The sequence below is a fragment of the Callospermophilus lateralis genome, chromosome 11 (genome assembly GCF_048772815.1).
Source record: "Callospermophilus lateralis isolate mCalLat2 chromosome 11, mCalLat2.hap1, whole genome shotgun sequence".
Taxonomy (NCBI): domain Eukaryota; kingdom Metazoa; phylum Chordata; class Mammalia; order Rodentia; family Sciuridae; genus Callospermophilus; species Callospermophilus lateralis.
Genome location: NC_135315.1, coordinates 70,048,165 through 70,066,899, shown reverse-complemented (window position 1 = coordinate 70,066,899; position 18,735 = coordinate 70,048,165). Strand labels below are relative to the sequence as shown.

General features: G+C 51.5%; 1 protein-coding gene across 1 annotated transcript; it reads right to left on the bottom strand.

Moving 5' to 3' along the window:
• Nucleotides 1-4,792: 4,792 nt before the first annotated feature.
• LOC143387439 (eukaryotic translation initiation factor 1) lies at nucleotides 4,793-5,274 on the bottom strand. Its single transcript, XM_076841856.2, has one exon. It carries the CDS (start codon nucleotides 5,271-5,273, stop codon nucleotides 4,932-4,934), a length of 342 nt encoding a protein of 113 aa, XP_076697971.1. The 5' UTR covers nucleotide 5,274; the 3' UTR covers nucleotides 4,793-4,931.
• Nucleotides 5,275-18,735: the final 13,461 nt, after the last annotated feature.

Sequence of the window (18,735 nt, the reverse complement as noted above, 5' to 3'; positions counted from 1 at the left end):
TGCCTCCCAGGGCAAGAGACCTAACCAAACTGGCTGCTCTAGCAGACTCGCTCAGGATAACTCAGTAGGGTAGGGCTAAAGTGGGACATTTGCCTACCATGTGGAAGGCCTTGGGTTCAATCCCCAACACTGAAAAAACCAAAGTACCCTCTCTGTTAATCACAAGAATTGGGTTAACTCATTCACAACAGCAGAGCCCCGATCACCTTTTAAAGTCCCACGTCTTCCTGTCTCCTAGGGGGGATTAAATTCCAACATGAGTTTTGGAGGGGGCACATCATATAAAACTGTAACAATCCGACTAGTGATTCCTCCTTATGCTGGAGGTACGCAACTCTGCTGCACCTGTGAGGAGCAGTTCACTTCTCTCTCCCTCAAGCCATCTGACAGTATGCCTTGGGATGTATTTTGTGTCTCAGAGGAGGTCAAGCCTTATCCCCTGGAAGGTCCACCCAGGCTGAGGCAGTGGGTGGCCTGGTGGCTGCTGATTCCTGCACCACCTTCCTGCAGAGCGCAGCAGGAGCTGGGTAGCCCGGCCTGCAGGTGAGCAGGTACTATTGCATCCCATCCTCGAGTCTCTGTTTATGACTAATGATGGCCTTCTGCCCCTTCTTGGCTCCTTTGCTGTCTGCCAGGGCTCCCACCTCCTGGTCACCCTGCTGTGCTGCCCAGCCTTGGTAAACACTGGGGTTCTTTGTTCCTTTGTAACAGTGGATACCACCTGGAAAATAACCTACCTGTGAGGCAGGTACATGGCTCCTAATGGCTTCTGTAACTTCTCTGGCTGTGAATGCATACTTACAGGTGAAGTGTGAGGCAGAGCGTGTGTCACATATTCTGTAAGATTGTGTGTGTGTGTGCGCGCGCGTGCACGCAGGCATACACTAGGGCAAGATGGTTGGATAGGCTGTCACGTGGCTCCCCTGGGTGCCTTCCTGGCCCAAATGGACTATTTGCTATTTTGCCTATTGCTACTCAATAAAAAATGGACACTTCTTTGTTCTTAGAATTCTCAAAAGAAGAAAAAGCGCTCTGGGAGTGCAGTCATAACCACATTAGGGAGTTGGTGCTTGCTGTCCAACACGGGCTTCAGGGTGGCACATCATATACCTGTACCTAGAAGTGCACGCTCCCAGCTCTGCCATTTGGGGAAGACAAAGAGGACTGTCTGCCAGGGCAAGTGGGGCTGCCCAGGCCAGCTTCATCAATCACTCCAGGGAGCCGTAAAAGGCCTGGAGAGCACACTTCTGCCACCTCACGCCACTGAGAGTGGCAGCAGGAGGACTTATCCCGGCTGCCAGGACAGCCTCATGCTCCCACTGCAGACTACTTGCTTCTCCAAAATGAGTGCTCCGGAAAGGGCCTTGGCAGTGGGCAGAGACCCAGGGAGAACCAGCAGGTCTGTGCCAGTCACACAGACCCCCTGCCAGAACCCAAAGAAGACCTCTAAGGCAGCCCTCTGGAAGACACACCCTGGAGGAAAAGGTCAGGCATGGAATCCAAGTTTTCCAGGTCGGGCTGTCTGACCTCCGGAGCTCTGACCGGAGGGAGGGTTGGTTGCTGGAAGGAAAGCTTCTTCTAGGGCGGGGGTGGCTTCCAGAGGCTTCCATGGAGCTCCTGCGCCCTCTCCACTGCATGCTGCGCCTTCCAAGGAAACGCATAGGTGTTTCTCCATCAGAAAATCCATCAGGAAGCAGAAGCAACTGTGGTGTGCGCAGTGGTTAGGAATCCGGGGCTTTGGGTGCAGATCCCAAATCTGCTTGCTGTTATCCTCACCTGAAAATTCAGGTACATGACCAGACAACCTGAGATCTCTTCTAGAAGCTCCAAGACCCCACTGCTGTCCTCTGTTCTACTGGAGAGCATTTTTGAGCCCTTATTTTTCACCCCCAGATGAGTGCTGCTTTGACTTTCTGCAGAAGGGAACCCAAGGTCTGCTGAAGTGCAGTCATCTCAGTCAGTGTCCTGGCATGGGGTGGGGCCTGCTGCTGGCTCATGGTCACGTTTGGGGACACTGCTGCCCCAGATCAACTGACCATGGGAGGACTAGGAATACTCTGCAGAGCTGGTTAAAAACAGAGGTTCCTGGGACCCAGTCCACACTTAAAGGATGAGGTCCGCACCTGGACTGAGAAGCTGCATGTTCCAGCTCTGACCTAGGAGCAATCCTCAAGCCTCCAGAGCAGCGTCCAGGGCTGCACTTGAACACTATTTGGGGGCTGCGATGGAGGCCAGAGGCCCTGCCAGGGGTGCCTGTACACAGAGTTCTGTTCTGTCACCTTCCTAGACATGTGATTTGGCTGGGGGTTCCCTCTCTGCCCTTTGAGAATCTTTTCTCAGGTGGACTGCTCCAGAAGCTTCCTGGTGTTGGGCAGGTTGGAAACAAGGAAGGCTTTCTCCAGGGCTCAAGTCCTGAGGCAGTGCCGCGCAGAGTCTCCAAGTCTCGGGGCTGAAGGCAACCTTTTGAAATTTCCAACCTGTCTCAGAGCCAAAGTTTGTGAATCCAGAAAAATGAATTATCAGGAAGCAAAGTGAACATGAACCAGAGGTGCTCCACACAGCTTGGTTCTTTTCACTATGAAATGTAACAGATATCCCTCTGCAGACCAGTTGGGACCTGGGAGCAGCCGGGCAGTGGTTACCCTGTTACCCTGAGAAAGCTGTGTCAGCTGCCAACTGAAATTGTTACAAAAACTCCAGAAACACATTGTTGTGCCCCCTACTCCCTTTAATTAGAGGGCGGTCTTGTCTTTTTTTGCTAAAGCAAAAAAGGAAATGTGGTAAGAGCAGGTGTTGTGCTCTCTGGAAGTCCTTCCTGGGGAAAATTGAGGGCTGCCCCTGGATGAGCAGGTAGAGCTCATTTAAATCCTGTGTTGCAAGGCTGGCCATATGCCCAGCACCTTGTGAGTCGTGGGTCTATCAGCCACTTGCGTGGGATCCCAAGTAGAGGTTGAGAGTCAGCAGGCGGAGGAGAGCAGATCATCTCACCTGGCAAAACAGCTGTTGCAAACACCTGTGTTCCAACATACATCGTGCCGTCCCTCAGAGCCCATCCAGCAGTGTTGAGCATGCTTCCCAGGGTCACAGCCAGAGCAGATCAGTCACAGCAATGAGGAGAGGGCTCCAGGGGGTTACTCGGCCAGTGTCTGCATTGAGGCCAGGCATGCCAGGCCTCAGCCTCCTCATCTCTCTAGTGGTTTCCAAGAAGGCAGATATTTAACAGATAAAGCAAAATGCACTCCACTGCTACTGTGAGGTGTGCACCGGGTAGATATGCTGGGGCGGGGTATGCCGCATGGTACGGGCTTCCCAGATCTTAGCTCAGCAAAAGGCAAGAGCCAGGAAACAAAGCTGGGAAGACAAACAGAACAACACAAAACGGAACAGGGCTAGGCACTCACATCCCGGGTCTGTGTCCCGAAGGAACCTCAGTCTTGCTTGCTCATCCCAAAGCCAAGACTTCTGTTGCCCCACCTGCACCTCCTCGCCCTCCTGCAGAGGTGAGAATAGAGCTTCACCTCCATGCAAACAGGCCTAACAGTGGTTCTCAGCCCGAGGCCAGCACGGCCTGTCCAGGGGACACTGGCATTGCCTGGAGACATCTGAATCTTCACCAGGAGTGTGATGCCACCTGGACAGGTGAAGGCCAGGGGTGCCATTCAGCATTCTGCAGTGCACATGATGCCCTCACCAGAGAAGGATCTGGTCAGAGTGAAAGCAGTGAGGAGTGAGAAGCCCCCACTAGTGCCTGGCACACATGCCCAAGGAGCAAGGGCAGAATGTCCACTGGGAGCCACTGCACAGGCACAGGGAGGGGCAGAGGGGACACCTGCTGATGGCTGCCGTCTTGCTGTCCTGTCCTTCCTTGTTCCTGACAGCAAGATCCTGAAAGGCTTGGCAGTGCCTGCTAACTGAGGTGATTGGGGACCAGAGGGGAAAAAGAATTTTGAACTAGCTCTGAAGCCTGGACTTGCTTTCGTTCCTTTATTCAGCATGTCTATTAAGCACCTACTGTATACCAAGCCCATTCTGAGCTCAGGGATACAGCAGTTAACCAGACAAAGATGGTCTTTGGGAGGAAGATGGATTGTGAAGAAAGCACACAGCATTTCTGGTTAAGTGCCATGTCACAGCACAGCCTGGCCATGGGTGTTGTACGTCAAGAGTCAGAATGGGTGCTGGGGAGATGTCACGGAGAGGTGCAGTCAGACTCAGACAAGGCCCAGGCCTAAGAAGCTGGGGGCAACCAGCTCCAGGATGAGCCTGGAGATGCAGACCATGCCCAGGAGGCGCTCAGTGTGGGTGCATGTGTGGGGCCCCTCTGAGACACCTGCCTTGGCAGAAGCTCATCTTTGTCTGTTTTAAAGTGTGCTCTGAGGTTGGGTTTTGTGAGAATAGACTATGCAGACATTATGCTCCCCTGCCTACAGGCATGAGGGTATGAGTGTGAGTGGTTTATTTAGGAGAAGACCTAAGGAGTCATGGATAGGGACCGGGTATGATAGAGACAGTAATAGGTGGGGACAGCAGGGGCTCATCCCTAGGGGTTTCTGAGAGATCAATTCAGCTAGGCTCTGCTGAGGGGCTCTGCTGAGGAGATAGCTGTGGGGCACTGTCACCCCCTCCTGTCACAGACTGGGAGGCCACTGGCTTGGGGAGGAGGCTTAACCCTTCAGCATGGTGCTTCTGCAGGGCACGGCACACAGGCATGTTGGGTTCCCGGTGCCTGCATGGCGAAGCCCACATTTTTTTTTTTTATGGCTCTTTTCAGTTTATTGCATGAAGGAGTTACACTAGTCCAAGTTAAAAGCAGACCCCGAATGGTTACATTATACAAGCTGTGAGGTTTTTAAACTTGTGACAAGGGACAGAAGGGGAATTCTACTCATTGCAAGGAAATCCTCACTTAAGCTTCAGTGAGCCACAAGCACTTAAAACCCATGAACCTTCAGCTGATCGTCCTTAGCCAATCCAATCTCTACCAGGAACTGGCATATGTTCTTGCGCTGGTCACCCTGTAGCTGAATTACTTCTCCATATTCTGGATGCTCAATTACAGTACCATTGCAGGCAAATTTCTTCTTAAACGCCTTCACTAGTTTCTTTTTATCGTAATCATCAGCGATCCCTTGGACAGTAGTAAGGGTCTTCCTGCCGTTTCTCTGTTGAATTCTTATATGGATATAATCCTCAGTGCCAGCAGGAAGCAGGTCATCACCCTTACTTGCATCAGCAAAGGGGTCGAAAGAGTGGAGGTTCTGGATAGCGGACATACCATACAATTCCTTTTCTTTGGTGGAAACGGCCTGCAGAAGGCGGCTGCGGGAGAAGGCAGGCTGGGGGGACGAAGCGTCGGGAAGTGAAGGGGCTCGAGGGGGAGGCTGCTGAGTCCTCGGCGGTGGCTCAGTGACTGGGCGAAAAGCCCACCTTTGAGGAATGAAACAGTAGTTGCTGTCCACTGCTGAGTGACTCAGGAGCATCACTGCAGCCCCATTGTCATGAAGTAGTCTTAAAACCGTCCTTCAAAATCACAACCTGCTTGCGGGATTCAGTCTGTAACCCTGAGCGTCTCTTGGGAAGTGCGCCTCTCAGGGCTGTGTCATGCTCTGGGCTTCTTCAGGACTAAGGTGTGACGTGTAAGGTACCAAGCAAGAGACGGGGGTGGGCAAAGGGAGACCTGCTTGAGGTTAAAACAACCACAAAATCGCTTTTGAAAATTGAGTGTTGGGACCATAAGGACTTTCAAAACCTCTGGAACAGCTGTGTGTTCACAAACAGGTGGCAAGTCCCAAATCCATGAGCGTCCCTGTGATCCACACACGTGTTTCCCAAAGGATAGCCCCAGAGCATTTTGCACATGAGAATTCACCATGCCCTGGTTTTATTGTACTCTCCGTAACATGGGTTCTTAAGTACAGTCTCGCTCCACAGAATGACAGCGTGATCAATGGCAGTCTGCATACAATGCTTGTCCTGTCGGGTGAGAATGGGGCTGAAGGATTCCTGTCGCCTGGTGACATTGTCACCACTCTGTGAGACACAGCAACGCGTTACTCAGTGTGCACAGTGGTGCACTGCCAGCCATATAAAAGTGTAGCACAACCCACACAAGCACAGTCATCTGATCCTTGAAAAGGTGCCAAAGGATACAGTGGAGAAGAGACAGCCTGTTTAGCAAATGGTGCTGGGAAAACTGGTTACTCACGTCTAGAAGAACGAAACTGGATGCTTACTAATAACCATGCACAAAAGTCAGCTCACAGCCTCGGAATTAGACCACAAACCATGCACCTCCTAGACACAGGCATGACTTTCTCAACAGGACCCTAAAGTTCAGGAAATACTACCAAGAGCTAATAAATGGGATGCCTTCAGGTTAACAAGCTTCTGCATAACGTAGGAAAGAATGAGGAATGTGGAGAGAATCTACCGAACGGGAGCTACTCTTCTGGAAGAGGGTTAATATCAAGAATATACAGCAAAAAATTAAATAGGCCGATTAATAGATAGGCAAATGAATTAAACAGACACCTCTCAAAAGAAGCAATCAAATGCTAACAAATGCATGAAAAAATGTTCAACTTCATTAGTAATTAGAGAAATGCAAATCAAAACTACACTGGGATCCTATTTCACTCCAGCTAGAATGGCCGTCATCAAGAACACAACTAATAATAAATGCTGGAGAGGATGCGGAGGAAATGATCACTTTACCCTGTTCCTGGGTGTAGCCCGTGTGTTCAGTGGTAGCAGTCTGTGGCAGCGCACAGGCCCTGCCACACCTCATGGCTCACAGAGGACCTCCCCACAGCCACGCAGCCCCGCAGGCTCTGTTCAGGGTAAGAGCCCTACACTGGTGTACCATTTTTTATCTCTAATACTGTGTTACTGTCTTTCCTGAGTCTCTGTTTAGATTCACACCTACCTACCATGGTGCCACAGTGGCCTCTGTGTTCAGTAGAGAAACTGCTGGGCCACTTAGTCCAGGTGTGCCGTGGGCTGTGGTCTAGGTCTGTGCAGGTGCTCCCTGACGTCCCCATAATGATGCAATCGACTGACAATGCATTGCTCAGTATATCCCCATCGTTAAGTGACACTGGCTGTATGCACGGATTTTACAAGCATTTGCCGTCCTTGTCACCATCCTTTGATTAGTAGATACACAAGCATTTGGGCACATGCATCTTCTGTTGTCCACCTCCTTGCTCCTGTGTCCCTAGGAGAGACTTCCGTGCTTGTGGAGTCCGGCGATGTCCTGGGCTCCTCTCCTGAGCTGGTGCTTCACGGGGCTGCTTGTCTGTCTCTGCAGACACACACTCGCTGTCCTGGGTTGGGGGTCAGGAGTGGAAGCCCTCAGCATCCCTGAAGGACCTCCAGGACCTCCAGGTCAAGCCTCACACTCCAATCCAGCTTTGTGGGGGCTCCTCGTGGGTGCAGGGGTGTGGCACAGCCAGTGACCCACGTCCTGCCATCCCTCAGGTCTGTCACCAGCTCAGGTCCCCACCCCTGGGGGAGCCACTGGGCCCCAGGAGCCCAGCAGTCCTGGCTCTCTGATACAGCATCTCCTCAGTTTGGAAGCTCTTCTCACATGGTCTCAACTGGCCCCTGGCCCTCTGGGAACATCTGAGACGTTCTTGGACCTGGCGTTGGGAACGTTCTCCACTGTCTGAGCCTGGGTTTTTCTTCTGTTTTGTTTTCTGTGCTGGGTGCTTGGGGAGTCTTTGCAGTCTAGAAATGCAGGAGGCTTGGTGCAGAGCCTGGAGCTCCCGTCCTCTCCTGTCGGCCTCCTGGGTGTGGACACTGGGCCTTCTCGCCTCCCTCTCCCACTCTCGTCTCTGTCTCTTGGGTTCTGCTCTCTCATTTCAGCCGCCGTGGTTTGAGTTTTCAAGAGCACTTTCTTCTTCCCTGAGAGCCCCTTTTTTGTCCATCTTACAGTGCAGAGTTGCTTATCTTCTCTGTGTCCGAGGAAACGAATGATGATTTTGTGTGACGTTTCTTCCTGCTGCCTGTCTGTCATCTGCCTCTTCTGAGTGCCACTTCTCTGCACCTGCCATGGTTTCTAACTCACAGAGACTTCCCCCGCCATGACCTGGTTACTGGCATTGAGAGGCTGGGATTCAGGGCTGTGTGCGGACAGGGCCTCGAGCACGTGTCCTGTGGGACCCACGCCGTGAGGCTCATGGCATGTGACCTTGCCTTATCAGTGGGTGACTCGACAGAAACACTTTCCCAGCTTTTCTTGCAGAACTGAGAGTTTTTACAGTGGCTGTGGACTGTGGGCCCTGAGTGGCGCTCTCCTGGGGATTTAGGGAAGCTTGCTTTCCTGTTCCAGGGGAAGGGGCTGCCAGGTAATGCTCCTCCCACTCTCTGCCTTTAGTGAAAACACAGACTTCTGTCTGGAACAGCCACATCTGACCTTAAGGGAGAGGTCAGGAGGACAGTCAGATGCCAAGCCTCTGAGATGTTGATCTAACACCAGCATCTCTGGGAGAAAAACAAATCCCTGCATGTTCTAGTCACTCAATCTACATTTTTTTTGTTTGTTTATTTTTAGCCAAAAAAATTCCAGTTGATGCACTGGCCTAACTCTGGGGGAAAACTAACAAATAGGAAATGTGCTATTCTTTTTCTGTTCTCAAAATTTCCCAAGTACGGAAGGACACATCTCAAAGCTTGCTGCTATAGTCTTTCTTCGTAAGGCATTATTTCCAGTGGGGAAGGTGTGGATTCTGTTAGAAGGATCTAGACTTTGGTCATCACTAAAGGGACCTCACATGAGAAGAACCCCCAGGGAGTTTGCAAGGGACAGATGGGAGGAGGGGAGAATAAGACCAGGACTGAATATGGCCACTGCCTGTTTGTGTAAATAAAGTTTTATTAGGACACAGCTGTGCTCATTTGCTTTCATATTACCTCAGGTCATGTCTTGGTCTTTCTGGTTCACGGCTCAGTGGTACCATAAACTGTAACAGAATACCACCGTCTGTGTGCTTTGTGAAGAATATGGGTCATTCAATTTGTTTCTGGAGGCTGGGAGGGGTCCGAGAACCTCGAGTCAGCACCCAGGGGTCACATGGGAGATATGCAGGCAGGCCAGCTCAGTCTCTCCCTCTTCTCAGAAAGCCTCTGATGCCATCATGGGGGCCCTGCCTCATGATCCCAAAGATCCACCTCTGAACACCTGCAGCATGTGGCTTTGAGGATTAGGTTTCCAACACCTGCTCTTCTGGGGACACGACCATAGCAGCTGCTGTCACACAGCAGCAGCAGAGGGGACCTCGAGGCATTTCCACCTGGGCTTACACAGAAAGTGCTTGTTGGCTTGATTGACTGGCAGGTGCCAGTGAGTAGGGAGGGAGGTGGCCACTCAGCCCAGCAGGCCTTGTCCACACCCGGAATTTGCAGGTGGAAATGTCAGGCCAGCCAGTGGCTCAGAAGCACCCACTGAATGTCCTAGGGTGCTCGGGTCATGACATCAGCCTCACCCAGTGTTACACCATGCAAGGCACTTGTGGGTGTGCTGAGCCTGCACCTCCCTATTCCGGTGCCTGTGCTGGAGGCCCGGGGCCCCGTGGGAGCCAGGTGGGGAAGCAGTGGCACAGCCACCTATCCCCTCCCTACTGCAGACCTGGAGCCTGAATCAGGCCCGTCACCTTGGATTCCTGCTGTGGTTTGGGTACCCCAGAAACTCTGAGCTGGAAGCTTGGTCCCCATCATAATGGTCTCAAAAGAGGGGAACCTAGCAGCAGATGGTGGGGTCTGGACCACCCTGGTGAAGGAATTGATGTGGGCCCACAGTGAGTTTGATCTCCCCGCAGTGGATTAGTGCCTGTGGAGTGAGTGGACTATGAAAAAGCAAGCCTGGCCCTGCCAAGGCTCTTGCTTCCTGGCTTGAGCACATGCCTCTTCTGCCTGCATCTGGCTCCCTTTCCTCCCCTCCACCCTGTTCCTGCCACAAGATTCTGGCACCTTGTGTTTGGACTTCTCAGCTCCTAGAATCGTGAGCCAAATAAACCTCTTTTCTTTGCATGTTATCCAGCCTCAGGTATTTAGTTAGAACAACACAAAATGAACTAAGACGATGTCAAAAGGAAGTTTTGGTAGTGGTTAGGACTGGACTTGCAATGCCTAAAAATAAATATATTTTCACAAAGCTATTGTGACAATATAGTATTTGCCAAAGATTTCATTCAAGGGTGGAGAAGAGTGATTTACAGAGCATGTTTGAAGACAGTTATTTGGCAAGAGAGAGTTTTGTTGAAATGCCCTATCATGCATACCCATGGACAGAGATTTGGAAATGTGTAGCAGAAGTATGTATGCATTTTTCCTTTGACATAGAAATCTACTTCTTTAAGTTTATACAAAAGTTAAAGCAGAAAGGATACTAAAAGCAGTTTGCAAGGTTTTTCCCATTACACAGGTAACAGAAGTGATGGGAACAGTCCGCATGTTTAACAAGAGGAAACGGAGTGAGCTAACCAGTTCACTGACACCATGGAGCACCCTGGGAAGGAATGAGGACTCTCTATACACTACAAGGGAAGAGCGAGGTGGAGCAAGAGGGTACTGTCCTGCCATTCATCTAGAAACGTGCCCTATGGCACAAGTAGGAGCCTTGATCAAGGAAGGGGAATTCCTAGGACAGAAGTCCCCAAACTGGGGGTGGACACATCCCAGGGAGCACCCAATGAGCCACTGGGGTGCAGGAGGAACATATGTCTGCATCTGTTTTTACCCAAGATAATCAGGAACGAGGCTTTACTAAGTCGTAGTGGACACCCATAGCTTCCTGAGGCCCACCTGCTGGGAGCCAGTCACCAGCGGCTGTTGCACACCGGGCAGGTCTGGGGTCCAGGGAACTCTTCTGCTCTGCGCTCAGTGAGCCAAGCTGCTGTCCCCTGGGTGCCTTTGGTGTAGCCTGTCCCTGGCTTCCATTCCAGCCTTCAGCATGTCATTGATCTGGTTTGTTTTTTAAAATAAGATGAGTTACATGCTCTCAGTTCCCAGAAAGTCAGCTCCAGGTTTTCTGAGTGTTACTGTGGTGACAAACGGCCAGCAGCGCCGCTCCTTGGTGGACGCTGGAGAGAGAAGCAGTGGTGAGAGTGCACAAGGGTGTTCATCACAGCGAGGCCACCCTCTGCGGGTCCTGAGCGGATCTGTGAACATCGCTGTGACTCCACTTATACCAACGGCAGTGTCTGTTTGCTGCCTAAAAAACACCTTTAAATCCTTAACATGGAAACATAACATCTAACTATGTAAAAATCTTCCAATCAATTTCAGGTTATTTATTTTTAACCCACAAACTGGAGAAAAGTATTATCTTCTGATGAATTTTCTGGAGCTACCTACTGGTGGGCGTTAGGGGGATGAGAGTTAGCAAGTCTTCATCTCCATCTCACAGGTGGGGAAACTGAGGCACCCATGGGTTACATTGCTGAGGTGGCACAGTCCATGGGAGCAGAGCCAAGATTTGGAAGTTGGCTGGCCCCAGCCGTGACCTCTGGATAGCATGCTAAGCTGCCAGATTTCACAGTGTGGCCAGGGTCTCTCTTCTGGCCTCTGATTGGTTACACTGGGGCCAGAGAAAAGGTGATGTAGATCCTACTCCCCTGCCCTCCCCACTTTGGCAGCCTGCATGTCCCTTCATGACCCCAGCCTCTGATGGAAGTCCCTCCAAGCTCCTGCCGGTTCTCTCCTGGCCCAGCGAGTCCAAGGCCATTTGTTCTGCCCTCCCCCTCTGGAGGTGATGCGGATGGTCCCCACCACTGCCCCAGCCACACCTGCATGAATGGCCCCTTCCTGAAGGCCTTCTGAGTAACTTGGGAGCTCCTGTCTCTGTGGGGCTCTGAATAACACAGCTGGTGGGCACTGCTACTGTGCAGGCCTTTGGGTCCTTAAGCCCAGGCCTCAGTTTGCCTCTGTTGGTTTGTAGACACTTCAAGCAGTGAGAAGTCAAAGAAACTGGAATCCACACTCCTCATCGCCTCTTTTCTCTCTGGGTTGGATGTCAGTGTGCATGCCCCTGGGGTCTTGGAGTGATTGAAACCATGTGGGCTGCCAGGTCTCAGCCTCATCCCTGCACCAGGTCAGCCCCCACCCCCCACCCCATCATGCTTGAATTGTGTCTCCTAATTTCCCAAGTTGAAGTCCTAACCCCCAGTGTCTCGGGAGTGACTCTTTGGACACAGTGGTGTCTTTACAGAGGTGACTAAGGCAAAATGAGGTCCTCAGGGCGTGGGCTCCACTCTAGTCTGTCTTGTGTTCGTATAAGAGGAAACTAGGATGCCCTGAGAGACACGGGGCTCTTGCACACAGGGGACAGCCGTGTCGACAGGCAGCAAGAAGACGGCCCTCCATGAGCCACAGGGAGAGGCCACCTGCAGCTGCCGTGGTCATCATACGTACATCCTCACACTGTGTCTGTCCATGCTGGGTGACCAGGTCCCTCAGTCTTCCTTTTTTTTTTTTTAAAGCATTAAATCCTTTTTTTTTAATATTTATTTTTTAGTTATAGGCGGACACAACATCTTTGTTTGTATATGGTGCTGAGAATCGAACCCGGGCCGCACGCATGCCAGGCGAGCACGCTACCGCTTGAGCCACATCCCCAGCCCCCTCAGTCTTCTTATTCCAACTTTATGTTGGCAGGAAGGACGAGATGGATGGGGTGCACACCTGGTCCCGTACAGTGATGTCCCACCTGGATTTATTTTCTGGATTCATAAGAAAATGTGTCCTATGAATCTGGTTCTCCAACAACTGCCTGTTAACATCATAGGAACTCACGGAGCCACCCAGCTCTTACCACCCCAAAGCCAATTTTAAGGGGAACAAGAGGGTTAAGTCAATTTGTTTTTCACAAATCAAGACACCTCCACTTAGGGCAAAAATCGTGACATTCAGGTGAATCAGAAAATTATGACATTGCTTAAAGCCAGTTATCCCAGAGCTGTCCACGCTTCTGAACACTTAAAACAAAGAGGACTGGAGTGTTTGGTACAAAATCCACCTCTTAAAGGCTGGAGCTTTCTGCTGTGATTCTCACCTGCCTCTCCGCCTGGCAGGTCGTTGATCTGCAAACCTGGCAGCCTCCTTGGGGAGAGAAGATTTAAGGTGGAGAGGCCAGCTCAAGCCTCCAATTCGCCCGGGAGCTGGGCAGTGGATGGAGAGCAAGGCAGGCTCACGGGAGCTATCTGCCCTCCGCAAGGCTCAGGACGCTGCCCGTATAAATCAGAGTTCAGGAAACTGTGTGGTGAAACGTTATTTCAAACTCTGCACTTAATGCCCTTTTCCAAAGATCTATTCTGCAGTGGAGGAGATAAAATTTGAGTTAATTCTGGCCATTTTAAACAGCAATCAATATTTTTCAAATTAGTAAACCCAGCATTTTTTAGGATCATTGACAGTGATTAAAACTAAAATATAGTCATTTTAAGACCCTGTTGAAGGCTGACCAGTGGAGGTGCTGGGTTGGTTGGGGCAGGGGGGTGGGGAGCACTGAGAAATCTCTACGTGCAAATCTTCTCTATGTCTGAGGCCAGCTTTTGGATAATTTTTAATGTTTTAGTACATTTTAAAATGTGTGATGCAATTTTCACTATGAATTATTTCAAAGGTCTTCATGCTAAGTGACCAGCCAGGACGGTAACAGATTTTGTTGAGTGTGTCGTGGTGTGGATCACACTGAGCAGACATGCAAGGGAACTGTGCACTCGAGTGTCACTCAGGGTTGAGTTCTGAGCAAGGCTTAGTTAGGCAATTTCATCACTGTGGGGCCGTTCTGGAGTCCACCCATGCAGCTCAGATGGCATAGGTCAGTCGCTCCAGTGGCCCTTGGTACAATCCAGCAAGGCTGCAAACACGAGGTGGGTGTGGCTGCTGCCTGCACACTGCCTTATGGTGAACTTTTCTGTTACAAGTGGAAGAGTCATGCTCAATAATGATGGAAGTAGAGCCTATTAATAAGTAAACTGGTAACAGCTAATATATATCATTATCAATGGCATGAAATGTGCGTGACCCTGTGCACGGCTTGTCCACACCAGCTCATCACAGCATGCGAGGCTTTGCACCCAGAGACTTGATGTCTTGGTGATGGGATTTCTCAACTCCATGAATAATCTTATGGGACCCCTGTCACCTATGAGTCCCTAGTTGCCTGAGGCCTACAGTGTGTGGTTGTAGGTAGATGCTTGGTGGGTGGGGTGTTGAAGGACACTGACTTCAAATGGGACCTCGAGGCAGTGCTGAGGTGGCGGCAGGGTAGGAGTGTCACCATGCCCAACATGGGGAGCACTCCAGGGTATTCACAGCCTGCCCCTCCACCAGACGGGGTGCTGTGGACTCTGGGCAGGACACCATCCAGTAGGCTGCCAGGTGGGAGAGGGAACCACTGGGAGCAGTCAGGTGTTTGGCCAGGTGGAAGTTCAGTGAGGACAGGCGCCAAGTCCCTCTGGTGAGGTATCTGTCCCCAGGAAGAGCATCGCCCTGCTTCCGGTAGGTCTTCATTACATACTGTTGACTTAGAGTGAACGGGAGGGCATCGTGAAAGAGGTTGTAACATGCTAGGGCATACAGGAGCACGCCCCCATGACCCAGGACTAAGGACAAATGTGGTCACCTGTTGGTGACAGTGACAGCAGAGCGGCCCTCCTGGGCTCGTCAGCTGGGCCCACACCTGCTGGTCATCAGTCACCTAGAACCTTGTTGAGGAACAGATTTTGGATTCCAGACCGCGCCCCCGGGGTTGGGGATTCCATGCTTTTCTACATGTTCCCTAAGTTCCTGGGTGATTCCAGTTATCAGCCAGGACAAGATGACGACCCCAGTCTCCTGTCAAGTCTTTAATTGTCACGTTCATGATAAATCCTAGTCTAGTTGTTGATTCGTAAGGCAGTAGCTTCGTCTGCCCGTGACGACAGCTTTCAACAGAGTCAGACGTGCCCTTGGCCTTCACCTGGCCTGCTCTGGACAGGGAGCACACAGCAGTGAACGGTGATCAGGAGTCCTTGCCTGCGCGGAGCTCGCATGTTAGAGTGGCATATCGTAAACATACAGTAGGGATGGGACAGGGCTGTGAGGAGACCTTCAGGCGAGTACAGGAGCAGGGAAGGGTGGCTGATTTGTGCAGATGGCCAGAGACGTCCTCTGGAATGAGAAGCCCCGGGGCAGAGAGGAGGGAGAGAGATGAATGGGAAGGTGTTCCAGGCAGAGGGGCACCCACTGAGAAGGCCCTGAGCCAGATGTGCACTCACCTCCTGGACCCCAAGGAGGCCCAGGTGAGGGAAGCCCTGTAGGTAGATCCTGGGCGAGAAGGTCTGGGAAAGGGGAGTGGGTTTCCTGTTGGGAAAGTCTCATGGTGGAGGGGTAGGCTGTGGTTTTGGAAATGCCTTCCCTAACACTCAGACCCAGCTGTCCAGGAGCCGCTGGCCCCAGACAGACACCAGCTTGAGAGCCCACGTGCAGAGGTGGCATTAGAGCCAGGACAGCAGGTGCACGCCGCGTGCACAAGCCTAGGTGGAGAGGGGGGAGGCCAGGGATGGGGCCTGGGCTCCTGCACCCTAGAGGAGGTGGGGAGGAGGGTCCCGGGAAGGCACAGCCAGGAGGCTAGAGCAGAGCCAGGATGTGTGGGTTCCTGGGAGCTGAGGGAAGCGGGTCATGAACCAACCAGGATGACCAGGGAGAGGGGGCCTGGTGGTAAGCTTTGGCACCTGAGGGAAAGAAGAGCCATTTTTGTGGGGTGGTGGGCTCCAGTGAAAGTGGGCAGAGGATTTGGTAGCTGGGAGCCCTGTGGGCTGTTTCCAGGGGTTTTTCTACCGTGGAAGACAAGTGTGGGTGGAGTTTGCCCTGATCCCTTCCTAAGGGCATATAACATGCTATCTGCAAGTGGGCGGGCACGATCCTGGCAGAGGAGCGACCGTGGACGCTGCAGAGAAGGCAGAATTGGGGATCTGCTGTGCTAGTGGGCAAGGGTGCCCAGGCCCAAGGAGAGGGGCAGGATCTGTGGTATCGCTGCCCGTCAGACACATGACACTTGGCACACAGGATTCTCACCTGTGTTTGGGGGTCTGTGGAGATTTCTGGGTTTCTTCTATTTCTAGAATGTTCTGGAAGATCTCCATGTGACTGTTTTTTACTGTGGTTAGGAAAACATCTGTATTGCACTTGCTGAGACACAAAAGAGGGCTATTTCTTTCATTCTCTCCAAGGTCTGCGGCCTTTCAAAGTATCGGACATTGTAGAAATGCAAAAGTGCGCAGAGACTTAATGTTTTTCCTGAAAAGAATTTACTGGGAAGGCCTTTAACAGATCTTTCTGGCAGAGAGTGGTGTCTTTGATTGCCATATGCCCATTAAAATACTTTTTTTTTTCTTGTGGATTTAACAAGAAAAAAACATCAAAGCCTCTTACGAACTGCTTAGAAATAGCCTGCTTCTTAAGTGGCTGGTCTGGAATTAGAGAAGGGGACAGACAGCAACCTTTCTGTGTGACATGTTCCAGGTGGGGCTGAGCAGAGGGGTGAGGAGCGTGTCAGATGGGAGATGATGTTTCAGATCTTAAGGTTTCACTGAAAGGCGGGTCCCAGCATCCATGTGGGGGTGAATGCTGGTGGCCCTGGGTTACAGCCATGGCCATTAGCACACTGTGTAATCCCCGAGCTGCTAAGAGGTGCCCCTGCCTCTGTGACCCTGAGAGCTTACATCCATCTCCTGTTTTCAGTAGTTGAGAATGTATTTTCATAGATAAAATCAACTCCCAGGGCTCTCCTTGCAAGGCCATTCAGCAGGCCATTTTTAAATACAGCGAGGTCATTATCCACTCATCTTTGTGCATAATTCAGAATAATGGATGGTTGATTGGCAGCCCACCTCTTCATTTACCCGCTACCACTTTTGTATTTTACATTGTATTCAGATTGGTGATGGTGCCTTGATTGTTAACTGTTTCACGGGAGTTGAGAGGCCGAGGAGAGAGCTTAGAAGTTAAACTCCCCAATCGTGGATAGACTGTGTGTGTGTGAACAGTGCTTCGTCCCTCGCTGTCCCACAGTCAGAGCAACAGGGATGGACACCTGTCATGAAAAGGGAGGCATGGAAGCCAGGAAGAAGCAAATTCCCTTCATCCCTGTGACCTGGCTCCTGGCAGCTGCTAAGTATTCATTGAAAAAAGAATTTCCCTTAAAGAATCAAAAGGGGAGTCTAGTCTCAAACAGCTATTTGCACACTCACGTTCACATCATGCTTCACAATAGCAGATAGGTGGGCGCAGCCCAAGTGTCCACTCACCGACAATTGAGTAACAAGATGTGTATATGTCTTAGTTCAGCTGCTGTAACAGCTGTTAGACTGTGTGGCTTATAAACAGTATGAATGCACTTCTCACTCTTCTGGAGCCTGCAAGTCCAAGGTCAAGATGCCAGTGTGGTCAGGTCTCAGAGAGCACTTTCCCAGGGGTGTAGGCTGCAGACTTCTTGTTGCACCTCACGAGAGCTCTTTGGGTCTTTTTATAAAACCAACAATCCCATTATTTGTGGCCTACTTCTTTATCCCATCAGTTTAGGGGTGAGGATTCCACCTCTATGGGGACAGAGACACCCAGGCCATAGCCACATGCAGTGGAATTGAACCTCAAGAGGGAAATCCCTCACAGGCTACCACATGGGTGAGCCCTGGAAGCACGGTGCCAGTGACAGAAACCAGCCACAGAGGCCACTCCACAAGGTCCCTCGAGTAGTCAACTGAGGGACAGTTGCTGGGAGCGTGGGGAAGGCCGTAGTGCAGAGCTTCAGCTCCGCTGGGTCAGAAGAGCTCTGCAGGTGAGGTGGCCGCTACACACCAAATGGCTGAAGGACAGACGCTGAACTGTGCATTTAAAGTGGTTAAGATGGTAAGTTTTGTGGTGCGGATTTTACAACAATTAAAAAAAGTAATAAAGGACACCTAATACTTAGAATAGGGGCGAGTGACCAGTGCACAACAGTGACCTGAAGTCTCTCCTGTTGCCGCAGCAGGTAAGTGTGCTTTCTCTCCCCCCTCCCCCTCCCCTCGCTCCTCTCCCTCTCCCTCTCCCCCTTTCCCTCCCCCTCTCCCCCTCCCCCCACCCTTCTCTCTCTCTCTCTCTCTCTCTCTCTCTCTCTCTCTCTCTCACTAAAAACACTGGCAACATTGGAATGTTGGGAACCAAGGTGAAGCTGACCACGTCCTTCTACTGAGAGCTCAGGTCTGATGTGGCTTCTCAACCAGTTTCAGCTCTTGACAAAGGGGGACATTTAGTGCCGCTCCAGAGATTTGTGGGGAGTGAAGACTTAGACTTACGCCTGAGGGGAATCTGGGGGCCCTGGGAGTTGGGCAGACAGAGCTGTGTCTTAGGTGCACACTAGGTCCCCCGAAGCCCTGAAAACGCAGGACAGGCTCTCGGGGCCCCAGAGCTTCAGCTGTCCCTGGGTAGGAGGAGGCTCCTAGAAAGGCTTCCATGCCCTTCGGCCCAGCCATGGGGACCAGGCTTCTTCTTAATGCCTGCTTTATCTGATGTGGTCTAGTGGGGCCTGTCCTTTGCTTGGGAAAAGGAGCCTTGTCTTTCTGGAATAAATGAATGAAGTCAGCCAGTGACACTCGCACATGACCATAGTCAGTGGGCCCACATCCTGCCCGGAGGCAGACTGGAAGCTCAGAGTCTTCCGGAAACTCCACAGCCCCTGCAGGTCTGCAGGAGCCTGGCGTCCTGCATGGA